Source organism: Corapipo altera, unplaced genomic scaffold (assembly GCF_003945725.1).
Source record: "Corapipo altera isolate COAL_440 unplaced genomic scaffold, ASM394572v1 48, whole genome shotgun sequence".
In the NCBI taxonomy this organism is placed as follows: Eukaryota; Metazoa; Chordata; class Aves; order Passeriformes; family Pipridae; genus Corapipo; species Corapipo altera.
The window spans coordinates 2,767,372-2,791,492 of record NW_020884931.1 but is presented as its reverse complement, the minus strand read 5'-3'; the positions used below and the strand labels follow the sequence as shown (position 1 = coordinate 2,791,492).

Here is a 24,121-nt window from a genome sequence, read left to right as displayed (position 1 = left end):
CTGCTTTGGGTGGATACCAGCTGGATATTTCCACAGACAACAAGAGCTGTGTGCAGAGTCAGTGTTCATTTCAACCTGAGAGGGAGAAGCCACTGCTGAAGACAAAGTCAGAGGTCAGCCTTACCTAAGTGAGCAATGGATGCTTCCAGTGCTTTCACAGCTGCACCATAAATCCCCAAGTGCTTTGAGTTCAGATTGTTGGTGATTGCTTCCACCAGACGGATCAGCACTGGGTTTAAGGCATCTCTGAGCATGGCTATCATCAAAGCCAGCGCCTCCAGCGCCTGCTGCTTCACTTTCTTGTTGTAATCGCAAATCCTCAGGACAAAATAATCAAAAATCTGTAAAGAAAACAAAAGACATGAAAGCTGTACTAAAGTGTCTTTGTTTTAAGAAGGGGTGTAGAAACGAGTACTCAGCAATGTAAAAGATGAAAGTAATCCTTTCTGTCAGGTCAGTGCTTGCTGTTTTCCTGTGGGCTGCTCACTGGAATGGTTGAGCAACCTCATGCTGGTTGAAAGATTTTCATATGTTTTTAAGAGGTTTGGGTGGGGACAGAATAGTTCCTATGGTGGTGTTTCTCTTCACCTATAAATCATTAAATTAATCCCATTTGATTAATGAAAAACAACATCCCTGGTATAGAAGTATGAAACCATTTTTCCATACAGTTGCCTCAAGTACTGAGGGTAATTTTGATTTTGGCAAGACTGTGGCTGGCTGAGATACATGTTTTGTTTTATCTGTTTCAGAACCTGTGTCTGGAGAAGTGCAGGGCTCTGATCAACTCTTCAGGATCCAGACCATTTGTCTAACTAATAGGTAGACTTCTGAAGTTTAATGTGCTGTGCAGCTCTCCTTAGAGCAGGTTCAGTCCCTTGACAGCCACATTATCAGGCACCGTTTTCTGGAAAAGGGGAAAAAGCAGCTACTGGGAGGAGAAGGAAGAGAAGTTCTGTCTTTAGCTATTTTCCTCCTCTTTCCAAAGAGAAAGAATGCCCCCCAGGAAGGATGAGAACAGTCTTTCCCAAGACGAAAAGGGACAAGGACAGGAACAAGTAGGCAGAGCCGTGCCTGCACAAGACAAGACAGAGTTCACAGGAGCATCCTTTTTCAAAAAAATTTTTTTAAACCAACCCAACCTGACACTTCTCTTTACCATCCCACTCCATTTTTGTCTAGAGAGTAATTGCCATGTTTTCAGTGGCTGGATTTCCTTTACTGAACCCAACTGGGAGTAGGAGACAGCAGAAGCTACAGCAAAAGTACATTCTGTCATCATCTCAGGAACAGCACCAATAGGCACCTGTCAGAGAAATACATCTGGACTGAAATTACTTGTCCTGAAGCCTGGAGCTGAATTAAATTATTTTGGGTAAGAGGGACCAGCCTGTCCCAAACAACCAGGATGTAGCAGCAAGACACACTGAATTAACTTCAATGCTACAGGCTTGGGAAAGGAGCTAAAGCAAATTAGCAATGGAGATACCCCACATACCTGGACAATGTTATTGGAGATGAGCCTGGGGCTGCTTTTGCAGAGATCTAGGAGGAGTGCCACTCCCTCCATTCGTATCTGAAACTCTTTGGCTGTCAGGAGATCATAAAGCTTCTGGAGCAGCTCCGTTTCTTCCACAGTTGGAAGTAACATAAGATGGACTTTTGAACGGTGTAAGAAGGGTACATCAGAAGTAGACTCCAAACTGGAAAATAAAAACAAGACCTGTTGGTGATAACATCTTCAGTTAATTGTGAGAAAAACCTCTTGAGGAGGCTTCCTAATGATGTGATTTCAGCTAGATCCTGACCTGAAAAACAACTTGGATCTCATGACAATAATTATAGGAAACAATCTGCAAGTAACATCCTCGCTAGTGCTTACTCAGGAAAACCAAGGAGGAGATGCATCTCATTTATCTTCAGATGTCTACCCAAGTACACATCTAGCATTGCTTTGTGGGGAAAGATAGACACTACTTCAAAGTTTAAATGCTTCATCATATGGGAGGTGTCTGTATTATAATCAGGATAATAATTACTCTGGAGAAGTCTCTCTAGGGTATGGCAATCTGGAAAAATAACTCAGATGCATCTAAAGAGATGAATAGGGGTATATCTGAAGGATCCAGAAAATCAGTAACAGAGACAAAAACAGAAGCCAGGTATCCCATCACTATGCTCACATTATTGCTTTCCTAGAGACTGGATCTACAGCTTAACAAACCCACTGGGAACAATTCTCTTGGATCGACCTCTCTCTTCCATGGGAGGAATGACTAACTATGCTAGTGAGGCATGTGGTCATCTTTCTGCCACTGCTGAGCATAACATAAATAAATCCCCTCTGTTATCAGAGGAGAATGGGTACAAGTAGCTCTCCCACTGGCATGAGGAGACAGCAAGGACCAAATTCCTGTCTTGAATGCTGATTGTAGCACAGCGGAGGGGGAAGAAAAACCACATTCTCTTCAACAACCAAACAGCAGGAATGACATGAATATATAGAGAAAAACTCCATGTTGAGAAATCTGTCGACCAGAACTGCTCAGAAATTGAGTTGCTACTTACTACTCAAACTTGGTACTGTTTGAGAGTGAGAAACCCATGATTCCAGGCCAAACCACGTGCATGGGAAGTGCTATTTTTGGGAATGGCATCTGGGTTCTAGTCTGGGACTTCTCATCAAACCACCCATCTAAAAAAGACTCTACTCAGATAAAAAACCCCCGTGATTCAAATTACTTGTCCCAAGTTGGGCAGCAGAGACATGACCCTCTCACAGCCTCCACAACACTGCTCTCATCACCACTGCACTGGATCTTCTGAGCTGCAATCAGAGGATGTCTTTTTGTCTCTTTGAATTTTTGTGGAAAACCCCTCAAAAGAGTTGTGTTCAGCATAAGGCAGAAATAGACATTTTTTATCACAGAAGATTTGTAGGGAAAGGCAACAATCTCGGGCACAGAGCATCTCCACCAGAAAGATTTTCCTGAGGAAGAGACATGTAAAGCTTTTCATGTGCTTTGTCAGATCTATCAGAAGTGCTTAGTACCCTCCACAAGAAGGCATTCTAGCCTGGGGCATCAAGCCATTGTTCCTCCTCTTCCTGGGGTTCTCAACAGGTGGAGGCTCACCTTCATGGTCTTCAATCCCCTACAGAGACATATAAAAAACCATGAGTCTTTAGAAGATAAAATAAGAAATTACTTGTTTAAAACACAAGTTGTAACCAGGATCACTGCTACCAGGAAAGGCTTAGGAAAATATTTCCTAACTTACAGAAGGAGACAGGCTAGAGATTCAGTGATGCCAACTATTTGTTTTCAATAACCCAAGGCAGGTTATAGGTGCTACCATAATGAGCAGCAGTATAAAATCCTGAATTCATTAGTCTTGAGCATAAATGGGAATAATGCAAACTGGTAGGGAACAAGGGTTCTTAAAGGGAACAGCAGAAAACTTTGGACTCTCTGGAGGCTGGCCCCTTTGTGTTGGGAGTTGATTTGGTTCACACTCACTCTCCCTATTCCTGCACAAAGGGACATTCCTTTCCAGAATGTGAATGTAAGTGAAAAGGAACAAAAAAACCCCAAAACCAAACATGATTTTCCACTGGATGCTGCTGAATTCACCAAGCTTCTTCCAGCTCCCCAGGGCATGACAGCAGGGCAGTATTCCCAGAAGACAGACAATAATTGTAGTAATTATGATTGCCTTGTGCATCTTTTGTGTATTTGGAAATTTTCTTGGCACTACTACTTCCTTTGTCTTTTGCAAAGACTCTATTATCTTCAGAAGCACTATTCCCACTTAATTGCTTTACTGGGGGCAAGGGAGGGATAAGGGGGGTGTTATGCTGAAATGTAAACATATTTTCTCCTATTTCCCTTTCCTGTTTGTGGCTGATATTCAAAATATTCAAAGCCCCACTGTATTTCTAATAATATTAGTTCCTTTGTTGTCTGTAGATAAACAGGCTGAGGATCAACAGTTCATTCCCAGGAGCAAAATGATTCAGCAGAAGAGGAATGAGATAAACAAAGATTATCATCTGATCTCATATTAGCAATCTCAATACTTGCATGAAAGAGACATTTCTCCTGCCAGCACTTACTTTATTCTTAATTCTTGCCAGAATATCTTTCAAGTCACGTGTGGAAACAGATTGTTCCAAAAGCCTATTAAATTTTTGATGACTCATCAACATATGCAGCATCTTCCATCCATAATACCTAACACAGGAAAGAGGGAAATTCATAGAGACTATTACTGTCTTTTCTCTCTTGTGAATAAACAAAGGAGAAGTATTAACAGAATAAGTTGATACTTTAAACTCATCTGGTGCAATACTTCCATGAGAAGGCATTACCTATTCAGCAGAGATATTTACCTCCTCATGTCACTTCATGGTGCTGTCAGATGAACACAAGAGGCAAGAGGAGAACATGGGGCAACAGAAAAATACAATTTCACTCTGAAATTGTGGGTATGCTTTTGCAGGATTGAAGGATCCCAGGGGACAAGCAAAGCACATCTGCTTTGTGGTCAGAGCTTATTAGCAGTGTCTTGCTGCCATTGCACAATAATTTACCTTTCTTTAACTGGCAGACAAGCCAGGACAAATCACCTCATGCTTATATTGATTATTCTATACTTTATATATGCATATGGGCAGCTAGTTGCTCGTGTGTTCTTGGCATCTATTAATGGGATTTTAATCATCAAAGTAAGGGGCTTTTGGTGGTTTGGTTTGATTTTGCTACTAGGAAACTATAGCTCTCTTCAAGAAGAAATCTGGAGGTTGTTCAGCCACAGACAAAACCATTACACAAATCTGCAGAACATTTAAAAGACCAAATACATTGGCTAAAGATACCTGGAATTTTTCAAGGACAGTCTTAACTTTATGAAAAATAAATGCTTGGGATCCTTCAGTGTTGAACAGTGGCCAACATTTCAGCTTTGAATTACACACAAGACCAAACAAAATTCTTTGACTGATTAATCTGAGCTGTTTTGATCTCAATAAAGAATCATTCAAGTCACAGGAATTTGGCAGTGGTCCTTGCTGGGCAACCTTATGTTACCCAGTACAGTCATTTGCCCAGACAACCCAGAGAAGTGGTCACAGCAACAAGCCTGTCTGAGTTGAAGAAGCATTTGGACAATGCTCTCAGGCACATGGTGTGATTCTTGGGATGTCCTGTGCAGGGCCAGGAGCTGGACACAATGATCCTGATGGGTCCCTTCCAACTCAGCATATTCTATGATTCCATGAACTTATCCACACAGTAAAGTAACTTAATATTTACTTTACCTTCCACTCTTTTGTGGTTTTACCCTTTATAGCCAGACATCAAACAGTTTCCATATTTTAGGAGGTGAAATGAAGATCATTACCGTGTGTCCTTGTGACAGTCCTGAGCAAGCTTCACCGCCAGGCGCACCAGCCTCTCGGCCCTGACAGGTGTGGCTGCCAGTTTCTTGGCTCCAATCTTCTCCATCACTGTCAGCAGGTGTTTGGCTGCACACTTCCGCACCAGGACATGGCGATGCCTGGAAATGAGAGCAAACACGGGGGCAGAGGGAAAAGGAGGGCCAGAAACACATGCCTTGGTCATAGCAGGCTCCCTGTCATCCCTGGGAGAAGGAGGCCTGTGTTCTCACTGCAATTTTAGCCAGCTGTAGAAGATTCTGTCCTCAGACAAACACAAAGTTGGCATTGTACCAAAGGACAGCCTGCCTGGAAGAGGGAAGAATTCAGTCTCCCTGGACCCAATTTCTTTACCAACATTAACTCAGAGAAAGAGGGAAATGAAAGACAATTTACGCTGACCCATCAGAGGGGACCCACTACACAGACAGAGCTGCAGCAGGATTGAGGCTTATTCCACCATTTATCTCCAAATCTGCAAACCCTTGGAGTGGGGGGAAAAAACGCTGTAGGGCGTGAAGCTGCAGAATATCCAGCAACGCAGCCAGTTTGTTCTGTGAGGCTTGGCAAGAGATAAGTTTGAAAGTTTTACCCTTTTCCAAAGTTGAGGAAAGGGTGGCAGTCGTTTTAGCCAGGTTATCCTGTTCTAGAGGGTGCCTATTGGAAACTAGCAGGCACAGTGCCAATACTTTAAGGCAGCATTGGTTCAGCTATCCCATGGGAGTCAGCCTGTGAAGGCACCTTTAAAGTGATTCATCACCTCAAGTCTAACATGAAGCATCCATTTGAATAGAAAGTAGAGCTCTAAGGACAGGACAATCATACAAGGTTCCTCTTGGCAGGAGCTACGCCTGCTGTGCAGGCTGTGCCACACCCAGCACGTCCTCCCCTGTGTGCTCCATGTCCCAGCAATTACCCTACTTATTTCTCGAGTTAATGGCATAATGATGATGCATGGTTTTTCCCAGCACCTCTGTGGTTAGTTGTGAAATATCAAAGGGCGCTCACTGCTGGAATCGAAATTGTCCCTCTTCCCACAAAACCACAAGGCTCTATCCCTAGCCTTTGCAGGGACTTTCACTTCTCCACCATTCACCACGTCTAAAAAATGCTGACAGACTGTGAGAACAAATAGGCTGTTGAGGAGAGAAGTAGGAGACAAGAGGAAGGAAATGAGGTTGATCAGAGGATCTAGTCATCAAGTACACAGAAGATACAGAATAGAGGACCCTTCCCTCCCATCATTCCCCTTCTTTCTCTCATCCTTTCCCCCACCCACACAATATAAGGTGAAAGATATAATTTGGAAGAGATCAACGTACTGGACTCCGCTGTCCATGAGAGCAGTCATTGCTCGTGAAGGAGTCACATTCTCCACCATGACGCCCAGGGTCTGACTGGCTGCTTTCTGAATGAACTCTGGGGAGTTCCAAACCATCTGGAGCAAGACCTGAGCAACCTCATCCACCTCAGAGTCCATGTCCTTCTTCAAGGTCACAAAGAGCTCTCCAAGAGCAACGATTGCAGAGTGAGACACCTTCGAGCGGAGGCTGGTCACCTGAGGAAGTCATGAGGGGAAACAATAATCACACTGTAAAGAAAATCAGTTCCCCTAGACAAAAGTCACAGAGAACTACAAGACTTCTTACTGTGTCCAGGGGGAAGATAAAAGCACAGTAAGAGCAGAAGACCACAAGCGCAGAAAGGCACTTACTCTCGTGCCAACTTCTTCTCTGGCCTTGGGCCCATTTACTGCAAGCCTATAAAATATTGTTACACCTAAACGAAGTGTGCTATTAAACTCATGGTGTACACTGCTTTGATTTTAGGCCCTTTTATTATAAAAACAAACAAATGAAAGCAAGGGCTGATTTCAAACCATAAAAGCACAATTCATAAAGACACGATAAAAAAAAAGTAGGACTTTTCTCCTGTTCAAAAAAGCAACACCAGCAGCTTAAGCACTCAACCAGGAAACAGAAAGCACAGGCTCAAGTCTGCAGAATAATTTGCTGCAGGGACTTGAGTGCATCTGCAGCTCTTTCTGCTCAGGAAAAGCCTAGTTGTTGGCCTCAGGGCACTCATGGTTCCTGGAGATCTCATGCAATTACAGCTGCCATCAGTGGGGTTTCACAGCTTTCAGTGCTGCTCCATTAGAACAGCTCTCCAAAAGGCTTCCAAAAGGCTCTCCCACAAGGTTAAGGAAGCAGCGTCTGAGAGCCACATGCTTCATTTTGAAAGATACTTTGAAGGACAGACCAGTGATTCTTTCTCCCACACTTAGCTGTGCCTCCTAATAAAAATTAACAACAAAGTGCTAGAAGTGCTTGTGAGAGAAAAACCTGGAACTGGAGTGAAATGAAAGCTGAAAGATGTCTCTGCATATGAGTGTGTAGAACAGAGAAGATGAAATTTCCTCCGAAATATAAAAGTGATATAAAAATCAGATGAGCTAAGCTAAAAGGGCTTCTACTCCTAACACTGATGATCTCAGAGTGGGAGAATCCCACTCCTACATATCTAAACAGACAGGTTTGAAGAGTCCAACAACACAAGGGGCATTCAAGCCTCCAGCATCATTAAATATTGGAGAGAAGGACTGATTTTCACGGATATGAACGAAGTCCTACTATCTTCTGCAAGCAAAGGAAAATTTTATATACTTGGAAATTGTGTAGCAGCTGGTTCAGGCCACAGACAAGTGCCAAGTTGGAAATAGAGCCACAGATGGTATTAGGGAACTTAGGTTGAGACCTCTCTGCTAACTGAGAGATGATGTAGTGAAGACATGTACAACTGCCCTGCAAATCCCACAGCCAGGCCACTGTGCAAAATTCCACTTGTGCACAGAGGCAATAGATGAATGAAAAGGGCAAATTACATAAAAGCACACAGAAAGGAAGAAGAAACCATCAGCGGGATACACTGGAAAATAAAGACCTGCAGTCAATCCCTCAGGATGCTGAGGAGGAAGAGAACGTGGGAGGAAGATGGGAGGGAAAAGCTTCAGTGTTTAATTGCAGCTTGAGCACAGATTTGGGCTGTGGCAAATAACCTAATTAGTATCTCAGTTTCTGCATTGGTATATTGCATTACAATGGCACCTAGCTCAAAGAGGAGAGTGTCAGATACCCTACATACCACTAAATATAAATATATGTACAGACAGATCAATTGTGACAGCAACTAGAAAAATAAGGTCTAAAAATAGTAATGAAGGGAGACACGGAGCACACATGTAGATGAACAAGCACATATCCACTCTACACACCATGTATGTGGGACAAAATTCAGCACAGTGTTCTTACCTCTTTGGTGACTGCCAAGGAAACCTCACGAAGTCTACAAAGAAGGACTTTTGAATGGGAGATAGCCAGGCATTTGATGCTGAGGAGTCCCTTCTCCTTCAGCTCCCTGAAAAGCAATAACCAAAAAGATTGATTTTTCTCTCCACCCAAGAAATAGGCTGCATCCTCTGAAATGACCAGGGTTATGGTTCATACAAAGGGAGGTGCTTTTCATACAGCTCTTAATTAAATCATGGAACTCGTTGCCACAGGATGCTGTGGCTGTCAAAAGCATTCACAAATCCAAAAGGCAAATAGATGGATTTCAGATTGTATGGATTAATTTGTGGCGATTTAACAAGACAGCCTTTCTGAAATCCCTGGCACATGAAGTCTCTATGTCACTGCTTCCTAGAAGCTGTGAGACCATGCCATGCTTCTGTTCCTTGCACCCTCCTTATACCTGTCCCTGAGACACAACCCTGTCAGTGTGTTACTGGGGTATTTTCCTTCTTTGCCATCCCCAGCAAAGTTCAAGAGTGAGAGTTTACACTGCCCCTCCATAGCTGAATTTCCACTCTGCAATCTAGTCCTGTTTGTCCCCCAATCCACCCCACCCCACACACTCCCCATAAAGCAGCAGTATGTCCTAAAAGATTTCACACCCGGGCAAGAACAGCAGAAATGCTGGATTTTCCAGAAAATCCCTACTTAAAATAGCACCCACAACAGCAACATATTATTTAAAAGGTGCAAAAACTTGCCTCTATCAGCACTTGCTTTGTGCAGGACCTGAGCTACAGGAAGGTACATGACCCAGCCATCAGGGCTGCAGCACAGGACTCGGGACTCATCCCACAGGGGTCCCTGAGTGTAACCCAGACCCCCCACACCTGCAGCAGCTCTCTGCATCTCACAGGGCACCAAACAGAAATGAGAGAGGCACAAAACAAAACAACTGCACAAGGAGATGCGTCACGGAAGATTTTTCGCAGTTATCCCAGTGTGAATGGAGTCCTAGTGAGCAGACGCTAAGCCAGAAATCTAAAACACAACTAGTATCACATGAAACTTTTAAGTCGTTACTGCTGGGCCTCTACAGGTCTACTCCTGTCTGTGTCTAACTACAGGACACACTGTGACTATTGACAAGACATCTCAGGTCCACATTAAGCAGTGAGAAGCAAAAAATTGAATTCTAAAAGTGCAAGATTCCTTAAGATGTTTTTTTTCTTTTTCCTTGTCTTCCTTGTCTTTCCTTGAGCCCTTCGGGAGAAATGACAGGCTGAGCAACCCTGCACCACAACTCAGTCCACTCCTCAGAAATAGGAACTCCCTGTAGGTGTGTCTGGGACATGCAGGAGATTATAGGGAGACCCTGTCTTCTGCCACTGCTGCCAGCAGCAGGACTAGAGAAAAATCCTTACTCAGTCCCACCTGGACCAGTGACCTGAGGCACCCAAATCTCTAAACTCAGAACTGCTTCCATCCTGCTTCTGGCTTCAGCCAGCAAATCATCTTGTTCTGCAGCTTTCCCTCTTCCCTACAGATTGCACTTGCAGCTACGTGGAGCAGAGAGCAAAATTAGGAAACAGCACAGACCTGCTGCAGCTGTACCACTGCTACAGACCAAGACCAATAAAAGGCTGCTCTCAAGTCTTTGTACTCTGACTGCTCTGGAGTGGTTTCACTAGTCCCCTTTGGACCTCTGGGCTGTCTGGGCTCCGAGGCACTAGAAAAATACACTTCTAACCTGCCTTTACTCTGAGGGGACTTTCTTACCAGTTGTCGCTGCTGAGCCATGCGAGTGCGCTGAGCAACAGCTGCTGAGGGTCAGAAGAGGGTTTGCCTTTCTGGGCATTCCCACATCCTGGCTCCTCTCTGCGCTCCAGACCAATGGCCATCTGTGAGTTCACTATGAGGAGAAGGTCAGACATGAGCATTTCATTCCCCAGCAAGACACCCCTCCACAGAGCAGGCAGCAACCCAGTCTCCCAGCCAAGATTACATATGGATGAAAACTGACACTGCTTCAGAGAATTCACTGCTGTCTGGCTCACTGCTTTCCCCAGCATCCAATGCTCTCCCAGCCACCCCCAGCTGGGCACCATCTCCTTGTGTAAACCTGAAAATTGCACACACAGCGCCAGCTTCCAGGTCCATATAGGTGCCACAGCCAGCTGCAGGCTCATAGTGCCACAGGGCTCACACTCACTGGGAGACAGTGCTACCCAGAAGGACATGCTACTCCAGGAGTAAGCTCCTCAGGTGGGCATGTGCCTCTCTTGTCTCATCTCCATAATGTCCCATCTCTGTAACTTTCTGAGGAAAGACCTCCAGCTGCCTCCCGTGAGCACCAAGCCTGAGCAACTGAGTCCTGCTGGGCTAGGGTGAATCCCCAGGGAGCAACCAACATGGAACAGTGATACCTGATCCTCTAAATCTGACAGTGTCTCTGTTTCCATTTACTTCAAATATTATAGACAGCAGGCAGCTGAGTGCACGTACATTTTAGGATACTATTGGGAAAGTAGTAGTTTATGGATTTTGTTATTTTCCAAGCATTATGAATATTTACTATTTCAGAGGTACCCACTGGCTGTATTTCAGAGATGCTGAGGTGAAATTTATTTGTCATCAAATGTACTTGTTTGCAAACTCTACAACGTCTAAGCTTTCTCTTGTGGAAAAATGCAATTTCTAGTCTAGATAGTTGTGATAAAAAAGCCTTCCAAATGCGAACTGAGAATAAAAATATGTAAATATAGATGCAAATTGTTGGCAAACACACTCTCTTGATGATAAATTTACAAGGTAGAAGAAAATTCAGATGATAAATGCGTTTCTTATGAAACCCATTTGCCATCAAAAGCACTGTCGATCAAAAATTTCATGTCTTGCACTCAAAAGCTCATTTTCTAAAGTGTAGATGAAAACATCTGAGCTGTCTAAAAGTATTGAGTATAAATATTGCACAGAATCTAGATGAACTGCTATAGACTCTGTAGGGGTTTCATGCTACCTTGCATGTTCTACAAAGTATGGAGGAACTGTAAAATCAAAAATATTTGGATGCAAGCTAATCTGGATGTCACTGATGTATCACTGTCACTGACATCAATGATGTCACTGCACAAGTATGCAGATATACACATCCATATTCAATATGAATGGAGGGCCATATCAGGCTAGTTATGGTCAATCTTGAAAACTGAAGTGGCGTCACTAGAAAAGAGAATTCAAAGTATCATTCCTACCCCTCTTTTTCTTGTCCACCCTGCTCAGGATCATAACACAAGGCAGGCTACCCACAAAGGAGAGACAAGAACTACTGTGGACTATCTGCTGTATATTTATTGCAGGCAGCAAGCAGCCTGGGAGCACCAGGCAGCCTGTCCTGTATGTCATCTGCTACACACAGCCACTGTATTTGGGTGGGGCGACAGAGGAAGAGCACTGCTTGTTCCCAGTTTCCTTTGCAGGCAGTGGGATGAAAGTGGATAGAAGCCATTATGCACTTCTGGGTGCAACAGCACAATTGTATCAAGTCCCTGATTTCCCTGCAGAGACAACCCTTGCTGTGATAGCAGAAAAGCTGGCTGAAGAGCCAGCACAGGCAGAGGGCCAAGATGGTGCGTGGACAATTGATCACGGTGGTACTCGGAGGGGCACAGTGAGCACACCCTACCAGACTACACTGGAGCCCAGCTCTGCACTTACAGCTGCCTCCTGGCACCAATGTTGTATTTTGGACTATCAATATGGGCAAAAGCCAGAACTTAAGCCTTTACCACTGCTTTATTTCAGCTCAACTTTCCAATGGATCTCTAAGCACCAACTGCTCCAGCACCACCAAGCTGGAGTAAATCCAAAGTAGATTTGCTGCTAATTCTCAGGACAGTCTATGGACCCAAGATCCCAGCTGTGGCTGAGGAGAGAGGCAGTTTGTGCTCCTTGTGCAAGGAAACAGCTTGTGCGTGGGGCAGCAGTGGAGCAGGCTTACCTGAGAAGTTCTGTGGGAAGCTGCCATCCACATTGATGTTGGGTGTCTTGGGCATTAGGGGCACGTTGATCTGCTTCTTCAATATTCGTGTCTTCAAGGCAGCAGCAGGCTTTCTGTGCACATTGAAAAGGGTCCCGTTGACAGGTGGTAGGCTAAAGCCTGCAGATACCAAAGAGGACCTTGTAAGTGAAGAGTGCTGGACAGCATGGCTAGGGGCTTGGAAAGGGCTAGAAAACTTTCTGGAGCTGGGTTACATCTCTTTGTTGCCCCAAACAACTTCAAGCATAACAATTGCATGCTAACACTGGACAGTGATCACATAATCACAGAGTCATAGCATAGTTTGGGTTGGAAGGGACCTTCAAAAGGCCACGTAGTCCAACTCCCCTGAGCAGGGACATCTTCAACTAGATCAGGTTTTTCAGAACATCTTCAATGATGGAGCAACAACAGCTTCTCTGGGCAAACTGTTCCAGAATTTCATCACCTTCGCTGTAAAAAATTCCTTCCTAATATCTAGTCTGAATCTACCCTCTTTTAGTTTAAAACCGAATGCAGTGGTGCTTTCCCCAAGAAACAAGGAAAACTCAGCATGGCTTTTCTTTTGTTTTTCTGTTTCAGAGGCTGGATTGGGAAGTTACAAAAAAAAAAAAAGAAAAAAAAAGGAGCAGATAACCTTGCACGATGCCCTTGGGCTGAGTGCTGACTCTTCAAGTTCCCTGCTGCCGCGCTCAGGGCAGCGCACGCAGCAGTGCAATCAGAGCCCATCAGCTGTGATTAAGTCAGTAAGGCTGCTTGCTCGTGGGGGTAAAACATAAGCACTGGCTCAGGGCTTCAGCACAGCTCTACGGTGAGAGTTCCTTGGCAGGGAGTGGTGTGAGCAGGATGTCTTGTGTTTTAATTAGAAGCAGTTTAATTTTGTTTCTTCCAGGTTGCACCTTGGTTGAAAAGCATTCTTTTGGACTCATCCACTCACCTTCTCTGGAGGCTGCTCACAACTAGAGAGTCTGAAGCCCCTGTGTAGTTTGCATGGCAGGGTTTTCTATCTTGAAGGACTTTATAGGTGAAGGTGGGAAGCTGATATTCTGTGGCAATTCAGTGAGGGCCATAGGCAAGACACTTCATGTCTCTGTATTTTTCATTGGAAAATGGAAATAAATCATATTCAAACTTCCACTCAGAAGCAACTGTAACAGCCTTCCAGTCTGATTTCATAGAGTTTTGCAACACTATGCAAAGAGAAAGCAAGTGATCAAAAAGGCTGACAACTATAGCAACCACTTACTTTCTTCAGCTGCATTCCTGGGGTCAACTCTCTGTGTAGGGAACTGCAAGGACTTTTCCTTCTCTCTCTCTTTCTCCAAAAGCTCCATCTCTCTCATTTTTCGCTGTTGTATTTTCTTTTCAGCTGATTTGCATAATACAACACGGACCTAGTTGCGATGGAAATACATCACAGACCATAAACAGAGATACACAAACCGTACACAACAGGAACACAGTGGTAGAGTGTCATAGTCTTTAAAGCAGCTCCATATACATCCCAATAGTTTCAGAAGAATTTCTCCTGTCCTCACTTTGACAATTACACACAGTGAGGTGGAACACTTTATTGCCATAACCTTCTATTTGTCCAAGGTACTATTTGTGAATCTGTGTCAGGGTGCCCTGCTTGAACTGAGAAAGTCATAGGAGTGCTCCAAGGCATATGAAAAGCTCACACTACTGGTGAACAGGCCGTGGCAGGAGAATAAAAACCATCTGCAATAACCAGCAATAAGAGCTGTTTATTAACACTCATGGCCAGTAATTGTAGCTGTTTCTCACTTCTTTGGTTCTGAAGGACTCAGCTGCTCTCCAAGAACACAAGTCCACAAAAGGAGTCATGTGAAAACAAGTTACAGAAACATTGGTCTTAATGAATTAAAAAACCTGACAATGAGAGGGCTATGAGATACAGCAAGAAAGGTAACCAGGAAAAATCAAACTCTCCTATTTTATTTTGCTTCTAATGTTGCTTACACTCAACATTAGAATCTTTCCTTCTCTGCTTCCAAGTGTGCACTTTGCACATGTTCACTGATGTAACTTGTCCTGCCATTCAAAACTTCTCTAAATTGGCCTTCACACATAGAGAGAATGCTTCTTTCATAACCTTAGCACCATCTCCTAACCAGTGACACCTGCACCAGTAAAAATACCCAAGCAATTGCTCTGTAGCTGTCAAATGTGTTCCCAAGAGAATCCCCATCCCCTAGGAGAGGAAGATTATGATTTTCAGTGACATTTTGTGCTAAGCACAGAACAGTCACTGAAAAGGAAGCCTGCTCATCCCTGTCCTTAGCCCTTACCCTTCCACTGCTGTCCTTCAAGTCGTCATCGTTTGTAAAGCGAGGACTCATGAGATGATCCATGTCCTTGGTCTGTCTCAGTGGGAGGCCTGTTAATAGAAGCAAAGGTCCATGTAAATGTCCAGCAGACTTCAAGCCACCAAAACCGTGACACTGGGGAACAAGGCAACCCAGGTTCCAGACTGCAGAGCTCTGATAATACACAGAGATTATGTATGAGAACAGCAAGGCACATATACCTATAACCTCTCCAAACAGATGGGGTACTGCCATGTTGCACTGGCAGCTGAAATGACACTTCTCTGTTGGCCATCAGACTCAAACCTACTGCATGATAAAGGCCTCAGCCCTTCGCTTCTGGTGAGCAGCTGTGTTTGATAGAGAAGGGTGAAGAGATGCAGATTGCTCCTGCCAAAGAGATTTTATCTGTTCCTATCCATGCTGATTTTAGCAAGCATCCTCTTTTTCCCAGTTACTAAAAGAACTCCTACATTTTAATAGATGTATGTATTTATTGGAATATTTTAGAGGGCATTTAAAGAAAAGCTTAGGTCCACTAGAGTGTTACCCAAACTTGAATTGTGTTCTTGAAGCTAGATAATTCATTTTCCCCAAGGATTTTCATTCTAAATTATATGAGATCAGGCCACTTTCTAGCCAGCCTAAAGGCTGATTTTCTTAATGGAAATAGCACAGTGCAGCTCATTCCAAAACAGTCTCCAACAGAGCTGTTCAACTCAGAGAATTAATCATTCCTTACACAGTTTCACAGATGATAAAATCATGTGGTAGCCAAGCAGGAAAAAAAGATTAATTTGCTTCAATCAGAATTTTTTTCACCCTGCAGAATGACCAGGTCAATAATGAAAGAGAGACAGATATGGGCTTTGAGGAAGGAGGGTTGTTCTGGATGGAGGCAAGGGCTTGGAGGGTAACAGCATCTGGGAAGTTGACAGGGAAACCACTGACTCCTTGGGATCACTGCAGTCAGTCAGGCCTGCAAAGTGGAGATACAAAGCATAACAGAGGCTGCTCTGCAAAACTAAAGCATCTGAAGCTACAGACTTCATTGGACAGATTTCTTGGAAACTTCTAAATAACTACACAGGGAAACATGCTCATGCTGGCAGTCACCCCAAGCAGGCCAGTGGACAACTCACCCACTTCCACAGAGCTACCAGAGGAACATCCTGGACTCTGGGCTCCTGTTGGACAACAGGGAGCCCACAGACCTGTGCTTATCAAGGGTAATTCACCTGCACATACACTCTCCTGCTCCTCTCCCTGCCTCACAGCTGTACACCCCTGGAGCTACATTGGGGATGACAGCAGGACAGGTTATTGCAGGGGGGCACGTGCAGGGGAGAACTGTTCACTGGGAATGTGCACAGGCTCTCTAGGATGGGAAAAGACCCTTCCTCCCACCACAGGGAGGGACGGTTCCCGCCTTACCTCTTTGTGAGGCTACCAGATGCTCAGTCTTCCCCTTGTCCTGGCCAGGAGTGGTTCTGGGGGCAGTGCTGCTCACCTCCCTCTCTCGGGGGTCCTGGGTCAAGGCCCCGTGAGCGAGGTGGGAGCAGTGACCTCCATTGCCAGTGCCGAGGTTCCACACACCAGCCTTGCAGCCAAATGGGGGAACAAGGGTACTGGGGTGTGGAAGTTTCTCAGGTCCTTCCCCACACCATGAATCTGTTGTCCTCTTCATCTGTTTTTTTGGTATGGACTGAGAAGAAGCTGTAGACCAGGTAAAAGGGAGGAAGTGAGTTAGTTGACCTCACTCCTTTACAATGAACACACCTAATGGGTAAGGCATTTAATGTTTTTTTTTAATCATTCATTTCAGAAGATCAGTTTTTATTTTTCACGAAACTAGCATCAGTCTAATTCCTCTGAACAGTACTGAACTAGCAAGCCAGGAGACAGATTCTACTAATTTGCTTATGTGTTGCTATTTGCCCATCCACGATTACAGGATCTCTTTCCTTTCAAACAGTAGGCAACCCACAATGGTCTCTAGAATTTGACACTGTCTAGGAAGTAGATGCTTTCCAAAGCTAGTGTTTAAGTCCTTTGTTTCTGTAATTCCCACTGAATTTTGGGCTGGGTTTTGTTGGGGCTTTTTATTTCTTTTCACAACAAAAGAAGTACTAGGACACAAACCATATCACCAGGTATTATAATTAAAGGAAGCTTTGCACTCTGCACTAGATGTCCCCAGTATTCAATGGGCCTATATCTGTAGGGTGAAAATTGGCCACCCAAAAATTGTACTTTTGTTCTGCTTCATTGTTACAGGGACTTATTCCCTGCCTCCTTTACTGGAAAGACTCACAAATCCATGATAAACATGATCTGCCTCAAAGAATTTGTGATCTTGGCTGTTCCTGAAAATTCAAAATTTCTTAATAGAAATAGCACAGGGCAGTTCCTTCTGAAATACTCTCCAACAGAGCTGTTAAAACTCAGAGAACTAATCATTCTTTTGCATGGCTTCACAGATGATAAAATCATGTGGCAGCCAAACCATAAAAGAGGAATAACTTCCTTAAATCAGGATTTTTTTTCCCCGTGGAATGGTCAGGTCAATAATAAAAGAGAGACAGATAAGGTTTAACGATATAGCTCATTTCTAGTCCAGAATGTATCCTGCAAAAATGTCACCTTACTTACTCAGCAACACTTCTCCCTAGTTGCATTCAGTATTCTAGCTGCATATCAGCAATAAAGGAATCATTCTGAAGGGACATGCCCATTATTGGCAGAACTAACACTGAGCCAAGGGAACCAGTGGATCTTATCCCTTTTTCTGCATCAGCAAAATTATTTGTTCAATTCTCCTATCACTATAAACCATCAGGAGGCAAAAGGACAGCAATGGTGTCGTTGAAGTTTTCAACTTGAAAGTATTAGCTGACACAGATGCACCAGACACTGCATTTTGTCTTGTAGAATTCTTATTCCTAGTGATAAGGCAAAGCAGGGAGGGGAGGGCAAGCCATAAGGCATCTCCTAGCCAAGCCTCAGTTTGCAATGCTGCCACAGGCAGGTAGGGCAGGGAAAGAGATTTCTAATCATGAACCTGGCATATGTGGTTTGAGGTAAATGAGTTGTACAAGGGAAACTTCAGCATTTAATTTAGGTTTGTGCTTTAAGAGAATGAAAAACTCAGATCCTGCATAGGCTGGATCCTTTTTTAAGTCTCTTTCTCTGTAAATAGAAAATTTACAAGGTCTTTCTATCACAGGAGATTTCACTATTTCTCCCAGTGCAAAAACAGGCAATGTTGATGAATCTACTTCAGCTCTCAAAGGATTTGGCTCAGGATCTGCCCCAAGGGAAGGTTTTCTCCTTCAAGTGTATGAGGAAGGAGTGGGAACATTTCTCATTTCATGCTAAATGCCTTTTTCTCTAATAATTGTGACATTAGAAACTATGCAGGGAGATAAAAGGTATGCACACAATGTAGAGGAATGTTTTCTTTTTCTGATGTGCATTTCCAGGGCCCCAAGGTACCCCTCCAGCTCCTGCCATTCTACACTTCAGTCTGGAATAATTTTCACTGCATCACCAAAGCACATTTCCCAGTGACTGGGTTCTGGAGGAGTCATCTGACCCCATCAAGGAACTGAAAAAATTACAGGATAGTTTTCAAGCAAACTTTCAGATTCCTATGGTCATTTTAGGACAGACATGCCCTGTACCTACCTAGATATTTAGAGTTCTTCTCTTCATTTCTGCTGATTGATCTTAGCCTTGAGAAAATTGAGGATAAAAGAACATATGAGGAGATAGAATGAGAAGGTGGGGGATGGCCGTAACGTTAAAGGACGCAAACTTTCTCAGCATGGTCATTCTGATGAAGGGGGAAATGCAACACCTAAACCCAACAATACGCAAAGCTGATTAATTGTCATTAACCTTTCTGTTGCTGGAGTCAGACAGAGCTCATCAAGCTCCAGCTGAAACACTGGAACCATTCTTCAGTTTGTGTCATAACTATCCAATTCTGCTGTCTCTCCTTTTGGAATTAAGTGGCTCTTACTGGTATGTACAGCCTCTCTGAACCAGCAAAAGATGTTAAGGCAGTCATAAGTCTGTATTGAGGGCAGCTACTTTTGTACTGCTGCAGAAGCTTAACTTTGCCTGGTCATGCCTTAAACTGATGATAGCATCTTGCTACACACTGTAATATCAGTGCTGTCTCCCGAGGATAATATTACACCTCCTTGCTCTTTCAAGAAGAAAAAGGGTTTTTCCAACTCAGTTGGTAGGTAAGTATATTCAGATTGCACTTTAAAAGCCATACTGAAGCTTTTAAATTGGACTGATATTTCCGTGACTCATTATTTATTGTTATAACTAGGATAAGGTTGACAGCTAGATTTCCTCATGCATACCCAAGAAAATATCTTTCCATCAGTTACAGTCCTATAACTGTTCTCTAACACCTTGCCCTCTTTGATCTTAAAACCTTATGTAAATATTAAACATCTATGGGATTATACATCCATAAACCAAAATTTATCTGGCTCTCATTTCACAGTGGAGGCCCAGACACAGAGAAGTTATGACTGACATTTACAGAAGCAGCATCTGAATTTGCAGACAGCTCTACAATAGCCAGTATTTGCCCTAAAATATTCTTGCAGAAACTGACAGTCAAAGATCACACACAAAACCAAGTGCTGCATTCAGATCCATGCAATACAGTTCCCAAACGACACTACAAAGATTATAGACGGAATCGATAGCTGAGTCTAACAGAGGACCTGTTTTAAGGTCCTCTTAAGTCCTGCCTCCTCTTCCCCACCATCACCTCTGCTCTTAGAGTGTATGGTGTTGGTTTTGACATTGTACTGGATCATTATAGATAGGCAAAATGGTGAATACACAAAGGTTTGCGTAAATACATTGGAGAGCTGACTGTGGAAAATAACCTCACAAGACGAAAAGTGCAAGGTGAACAACATATTGGAGCAGCAGACACCTTGGCTTACCTCATGTCCTGGGCCTCTTGGTGCTGAGAGCTTGGGAGAGACACTGCAGCACTGCCAAGAGGTGGACTTACTGACTTAGGTATAGGGGGGATCAAAGACGGTCCCAATGGCCCTTTCTTCATATCCCCACCACTGCAATGCACAGGCAGCAGGGAAGCCTGGAAACAGTAGAACACAGTGCTCAGCTCAAGCACCCAGCCCTTCCCCTTTGATGTCACAAGAAGTTTAGCCATGCTTTTAGCTAGGACTTGGCAGGAAAAGTCCAACTGATGGAGCAGCTTGGCCCAGGATGGGCAATGGAAAGGGAAGTGGTGAGGGAGAGACCCTGTCTCAAATTTGCCAGCTCTCTTCCCTCACTCACTTCTCTGGCAGTGTGGCTGCATTACCATCTGGCATCCACATGCTTGGCATAAAGATGTTCTGAGGTGCCACTGCCTCTCTTGGCCTTTTGGATGGTATGGGAATGGATTTAGGTCACTATCCTCTCACTGTCCCTAAAGCACCTACCAGCTATTGCTGATCTCCTGCCAAGTCCCCATAAAATCATTCTGCACAAAGTCAAAAACTGCTTTTCTCAAGCCTGTAATGTTTTCTGCTTCTGCCCTTCCCCTACAGCCCCCCACCAGCCTTTCATCCCAGATGCTGATGTGCTCTCTGCATGCTCAGTGCTCTCCGGATCCCACACAATTCATCTTCGCAGGCTCGCTGTCATTTATTAAGTTGAGCAGAGCTCCCTGCCCTGCTGCTCTGTGTAAGGTTGCTCTAGTTGCCTGCTCTAGTTTCTTCAGGTCCCCCACACCATGGCTAGGAAGGAGGGTGGAAGGAGCAGGGGCAGATGCACACCCTTCCTTAGCATCCCCATCATTTTCGGCAGAGCTAAAGAGCCAAACTGAGACCTGGTCAAACTTCAGTGAAATGATCAGCTAATGTCAGGGATACATTTGGCCCTTTATCAGCAAGGCTGAAATCAAGTACACAAGGCTTTTTATTGGTTATTCTCTTTAAAAAAGCTGTTGTTCATCTTCTTTCTCCTGCACACCACACCAAATCCAAAATAACTGAAGCTCCTGTCCCTCTTGCAAAGGGATCCCCAGTCGTGTGGATGGGGTTTGGACTGCACTCCCCATGGCCACCTGTCATCACTTACCTCTGGACAGACCCATGGCAGAGGACAAAGCTCCACAGAAGCTGATGAAGTCTAGAAATATTAGAGACAACTGTGCAGAAGGGCATGGCTGTACAACTCAAAAGCTGAGGCAACCTAGAATTGAGTTTGCAGGACTGCCTGCTCCAGCAAATATTTTTTTCCATCAAAACCAAACAGAGCTGATATAAAACACTACTAAGACATTGGAGTGTCTGGAACTGTAACCACAACATATTGGTATCGATAGCAATATCTATTGATACACGTCAGTGCAGGGGATGAAGTCTGCAGCACACACACTGCAAAGACAGCCTGAAGTGTGATGTCCCTCTGAGCTCTTCCGTGGTTCAGCTGCTTTCATTCACTTACACCACAGGGAAAGAAGACCTCAGAACTCTGCCTACATGGCATAAACTGAAAATTGACCACACAGAATGTGGCTTGTTTTCCTTACCTGGCATTCTCTTTCCTCTGTTATCAGCTCCTTGTTATTACCCTCACTGTCATCATAGCCTGGGCCATTTTCCCCATGCTCCTGCTCTCTGTTGCACATCTTGCTGGGCTTCAAGGAAGGAGGGCTGTTCTGGATGGGAGGCAAGGGCTTGGAGGGTAACAGCATCTGGGAAGTTGACAAGGAAACCACTGACTCCTTGGGATCACTGCAGTCAGTCAGGCCTGCAAAGTGGAGATACAAAGCATAACAGAGGCTGCTCTGCAAACCTAAAGCATCTGAAGCTACAGACTTCATTGGACAGATTTCTTGGAAACTTCTAAATAACTACACAGGGAAACATGCTCATGCTGGCAGTCACCCCAAGCAGGCCAGTGGACAACTCTGACCCACTTCCACAGGGGAACAACCTGGCAGGACAGGTTACTGCAGGGGGGCATGTGCAGGGGAGAACTGTTCACTGGGAATGTGCACAGGCTCTCTAGGATGGAAAAGACCCTTCCTCCCACCACAGAGAGGGACAGTTCCCGCCTTACCTCTTTGTGAGGCTACCAGATGCTCAGTCTTCCCCTTGTCCTGGCCAGGAGTGGTTCTGGGGGCAGTGCTGCTCACCTCCCTCTCTCGGGGGTCCTGGGTCAAGGCCCCATGAGCGAGGTGGGAGCAGTGACCTCCATTGCCAGTGCCGAGGTTCCACACACCAGCCTTGCAGCCAAACAGGGGAGCGAGGGCACTTGGGTATGGAGGTTTCCCAGGTCTTGCCACACACCATAAACCCCTTCGCTTCTTCATCGGGGTTTTTAACATGGACTGAGAAGAGGCTGTAGACCAGGTAAAAGGAAGAGAGTTGACCTCACACCTTTACAATCAACCCATCTAATGGGTGAGACATTCAAGGATTTTTTGAATCACTTAGGAGATCAGTTTGTTTCTAGTTTTTTACGCAACTAGCATCAGTTTAATTCCTCTGAACAGGAAGAATTAATCCTCTGAGCTAGCAAGCCAGGAGAGGAGATGGAAGGCTCCACCGGTAAGAGGGGAAAAAAGATTCCCATTTGAGACTTGGCCTCTGTGAAGGCTACCAGTAAATACCTACAGGGTGCTACTGCTATTTCTGGAAACCAGAAAGACATCTCAGCAAGTGGGCAGACCTTGCTGGTGTTTTTACAGCACCATACCATCTTCAAGGTCTGGTATGATGAGCAAGCAGAAGAAGAACAGGAAATTTACCTATAGTGAGACCGGACAATGATAGCAAAGATAGAAACAGATCTTACATATCATTACCATGTCCCATTTGTGGCCAGCTGAGCCACAGTCCCTGTCCTGGCTGGCGGTACTAGTGATTTGGCTACTGTTGAAAAGGAGAAAGCATAATGAACTAATGATAGAAAGATGTGATGCCATGTGCATGCCTGGAAGATCATCTTGTAGCTGTCAGCCATCTACTCTGACACAGAGCCAGCACTGACATCCACGGACCATTTCTCCCTGAAATCTGGTGGGTTTGGGGTTTTTTGGGTTTGGTGTTTTTTTTTTTTTCATTTGGCTGAGGCCACCACTGCATGTTCAGCTCCTTTCTATCCTCACCTTCAGTGGTCCGTCCGTTGCCACCAAACCGTGTGTTCGGATCGACGCTTCCGCCCTGCAGAGCTCTGTGCCTGCCTTTGGGTTTGGGAACGCTCCCAGCGGGGGCAGCAACGGGGGCTTGGCACCTAGCTTTAAAATAAGGACAGGACGGGTGACTCCAACTCCCGGCAGCGGACAGGGAGGGGCCAAGCCAGGCACGTCTCCTCCCGCCATGGTCCGTGCCCCCCTCACCTGCACATCCTCTGCGCGGGGCTGCCCCCTGTGACGCACCCGCGTTCCGTCCCGCGGGCCGCGCAACGTTCTGTCATTTGCATACCCGCGGAATCCCCAGCGCACCCCACCCCCATCCCACCCCTATTCTATCCCCTTCCCATCCCCATCCCACTCCCTACCCCATCCCCGACGCCACCCCCTTCCCAAGGGCAGGCAGCCCTGCGCCTCGCCGGGCAGGGCTCGGGAGTTCGACACTGTCTAGGAAGCAGATGCTTTCCAAAGCTAGTTTTCCAGCCCTCTGCTTCTGTAATTCCCACTCAAGTCTGGGTTGGGTTTTGCCAGGTTTGTGTTTTTTTGGGGGTTTGTTTGTTTGGTTGTTTGTTTGTTTGTTTGTTTTTGTATTATTATTATTATTATTATTATTTCTCTTGACTGCAAAGGAAGTGCTGGGAAACGAGCAGCTGTTATAATTAAAAGAAGCTTTGCACTCTGCTTTTGATGTTCCCAGTATTCAGTGGGCCTATATGATTAATGTATCTGTAGGGTGCAAACTGGCAATCCAAATGTTCTCCTTCATTGTGACACAGATTTATTCCGTTTTCTTTACTGCAGGGGCACCCAAACACAACACAAACATGATCTGCATCAAAA

At 44.8% G+C, this 24,121-nt stretch overlaps 1 protein-coding gene across 1 annotated transcript in view; it reads right to left on the bottom strand.

The window, feature by feature from the left end:
• TOGARAM2 (TOG array regulator of axonemal microtubules 2) overlaps positions 1–23,604 on the bottom strand; it is a 29,334-nt gene extending 5,730 nt beyond the window's left edge. Inside the window, exons 1-19 of the mRNA XM_027659226.1 lie at positions 23,599–23,604; positions 23,489–23,516; positions 23,258–23,386; positions 22,207–22,488; positions 21,674–21,894; positions 20,073–20,230; positions 18,781–18,827; positions 16,528–16,809; positions 15,076–15,164; positions 14,010–14,157; positions 12,725–12,883; positions 10,504–10,636; positions 8,743–8,848; positions 6,757–6,992; positions 5,401–5,556; positions 4,115–4,232; positions 3,053–3,153; positions 1,499–1,703; positions 125–341 (exon numbers count right to left, since the gene is read on the bottom strand). Coding sequence (XP_027515027.1) covers positions 125–341; positions 1,499–1,703; positions 3,053–3,153; positions 4,115–4,232; positions 5,401–5,556; positions 6,757–6,992; positions 8,743–8,848; positions 10,504–10,636; positions 12,725–12,883; positions 14,010–14,157; positions 15,076–15,164; positions 16,528–16,809; positions 18,781–18,827; positions 20,073–20,230; positions 21,674–21,894; positions 22,207–22,488; positions 23,258–23,386; positions 23,489–23,516; positions 23,599–23,604 — 2,821 coding nt within the window. The remainder of the gene's footprint in view (positions 1–124; positions 342–1,498; positions 1,704–3,052; positions 3,154–4,114; positions 4,233–5,400; positions 5,557–6,756; positions 6,993–8,742; positions 8,849–10,503; positions 10,637–12,724; positions 12,884–14,009; positions 14,158–15,075; positions 15,165–16,527; positions 16,810–18,780; positions 18,828–20,072; positions 20,231–21,673; positions 21,895–22,206; positions 22,489–23,257; positions 23,387–23,488; positions 23,517–23,598) is intronic.
• Positions 23,605–24,121: the final 517 nt, after the last annotated feature.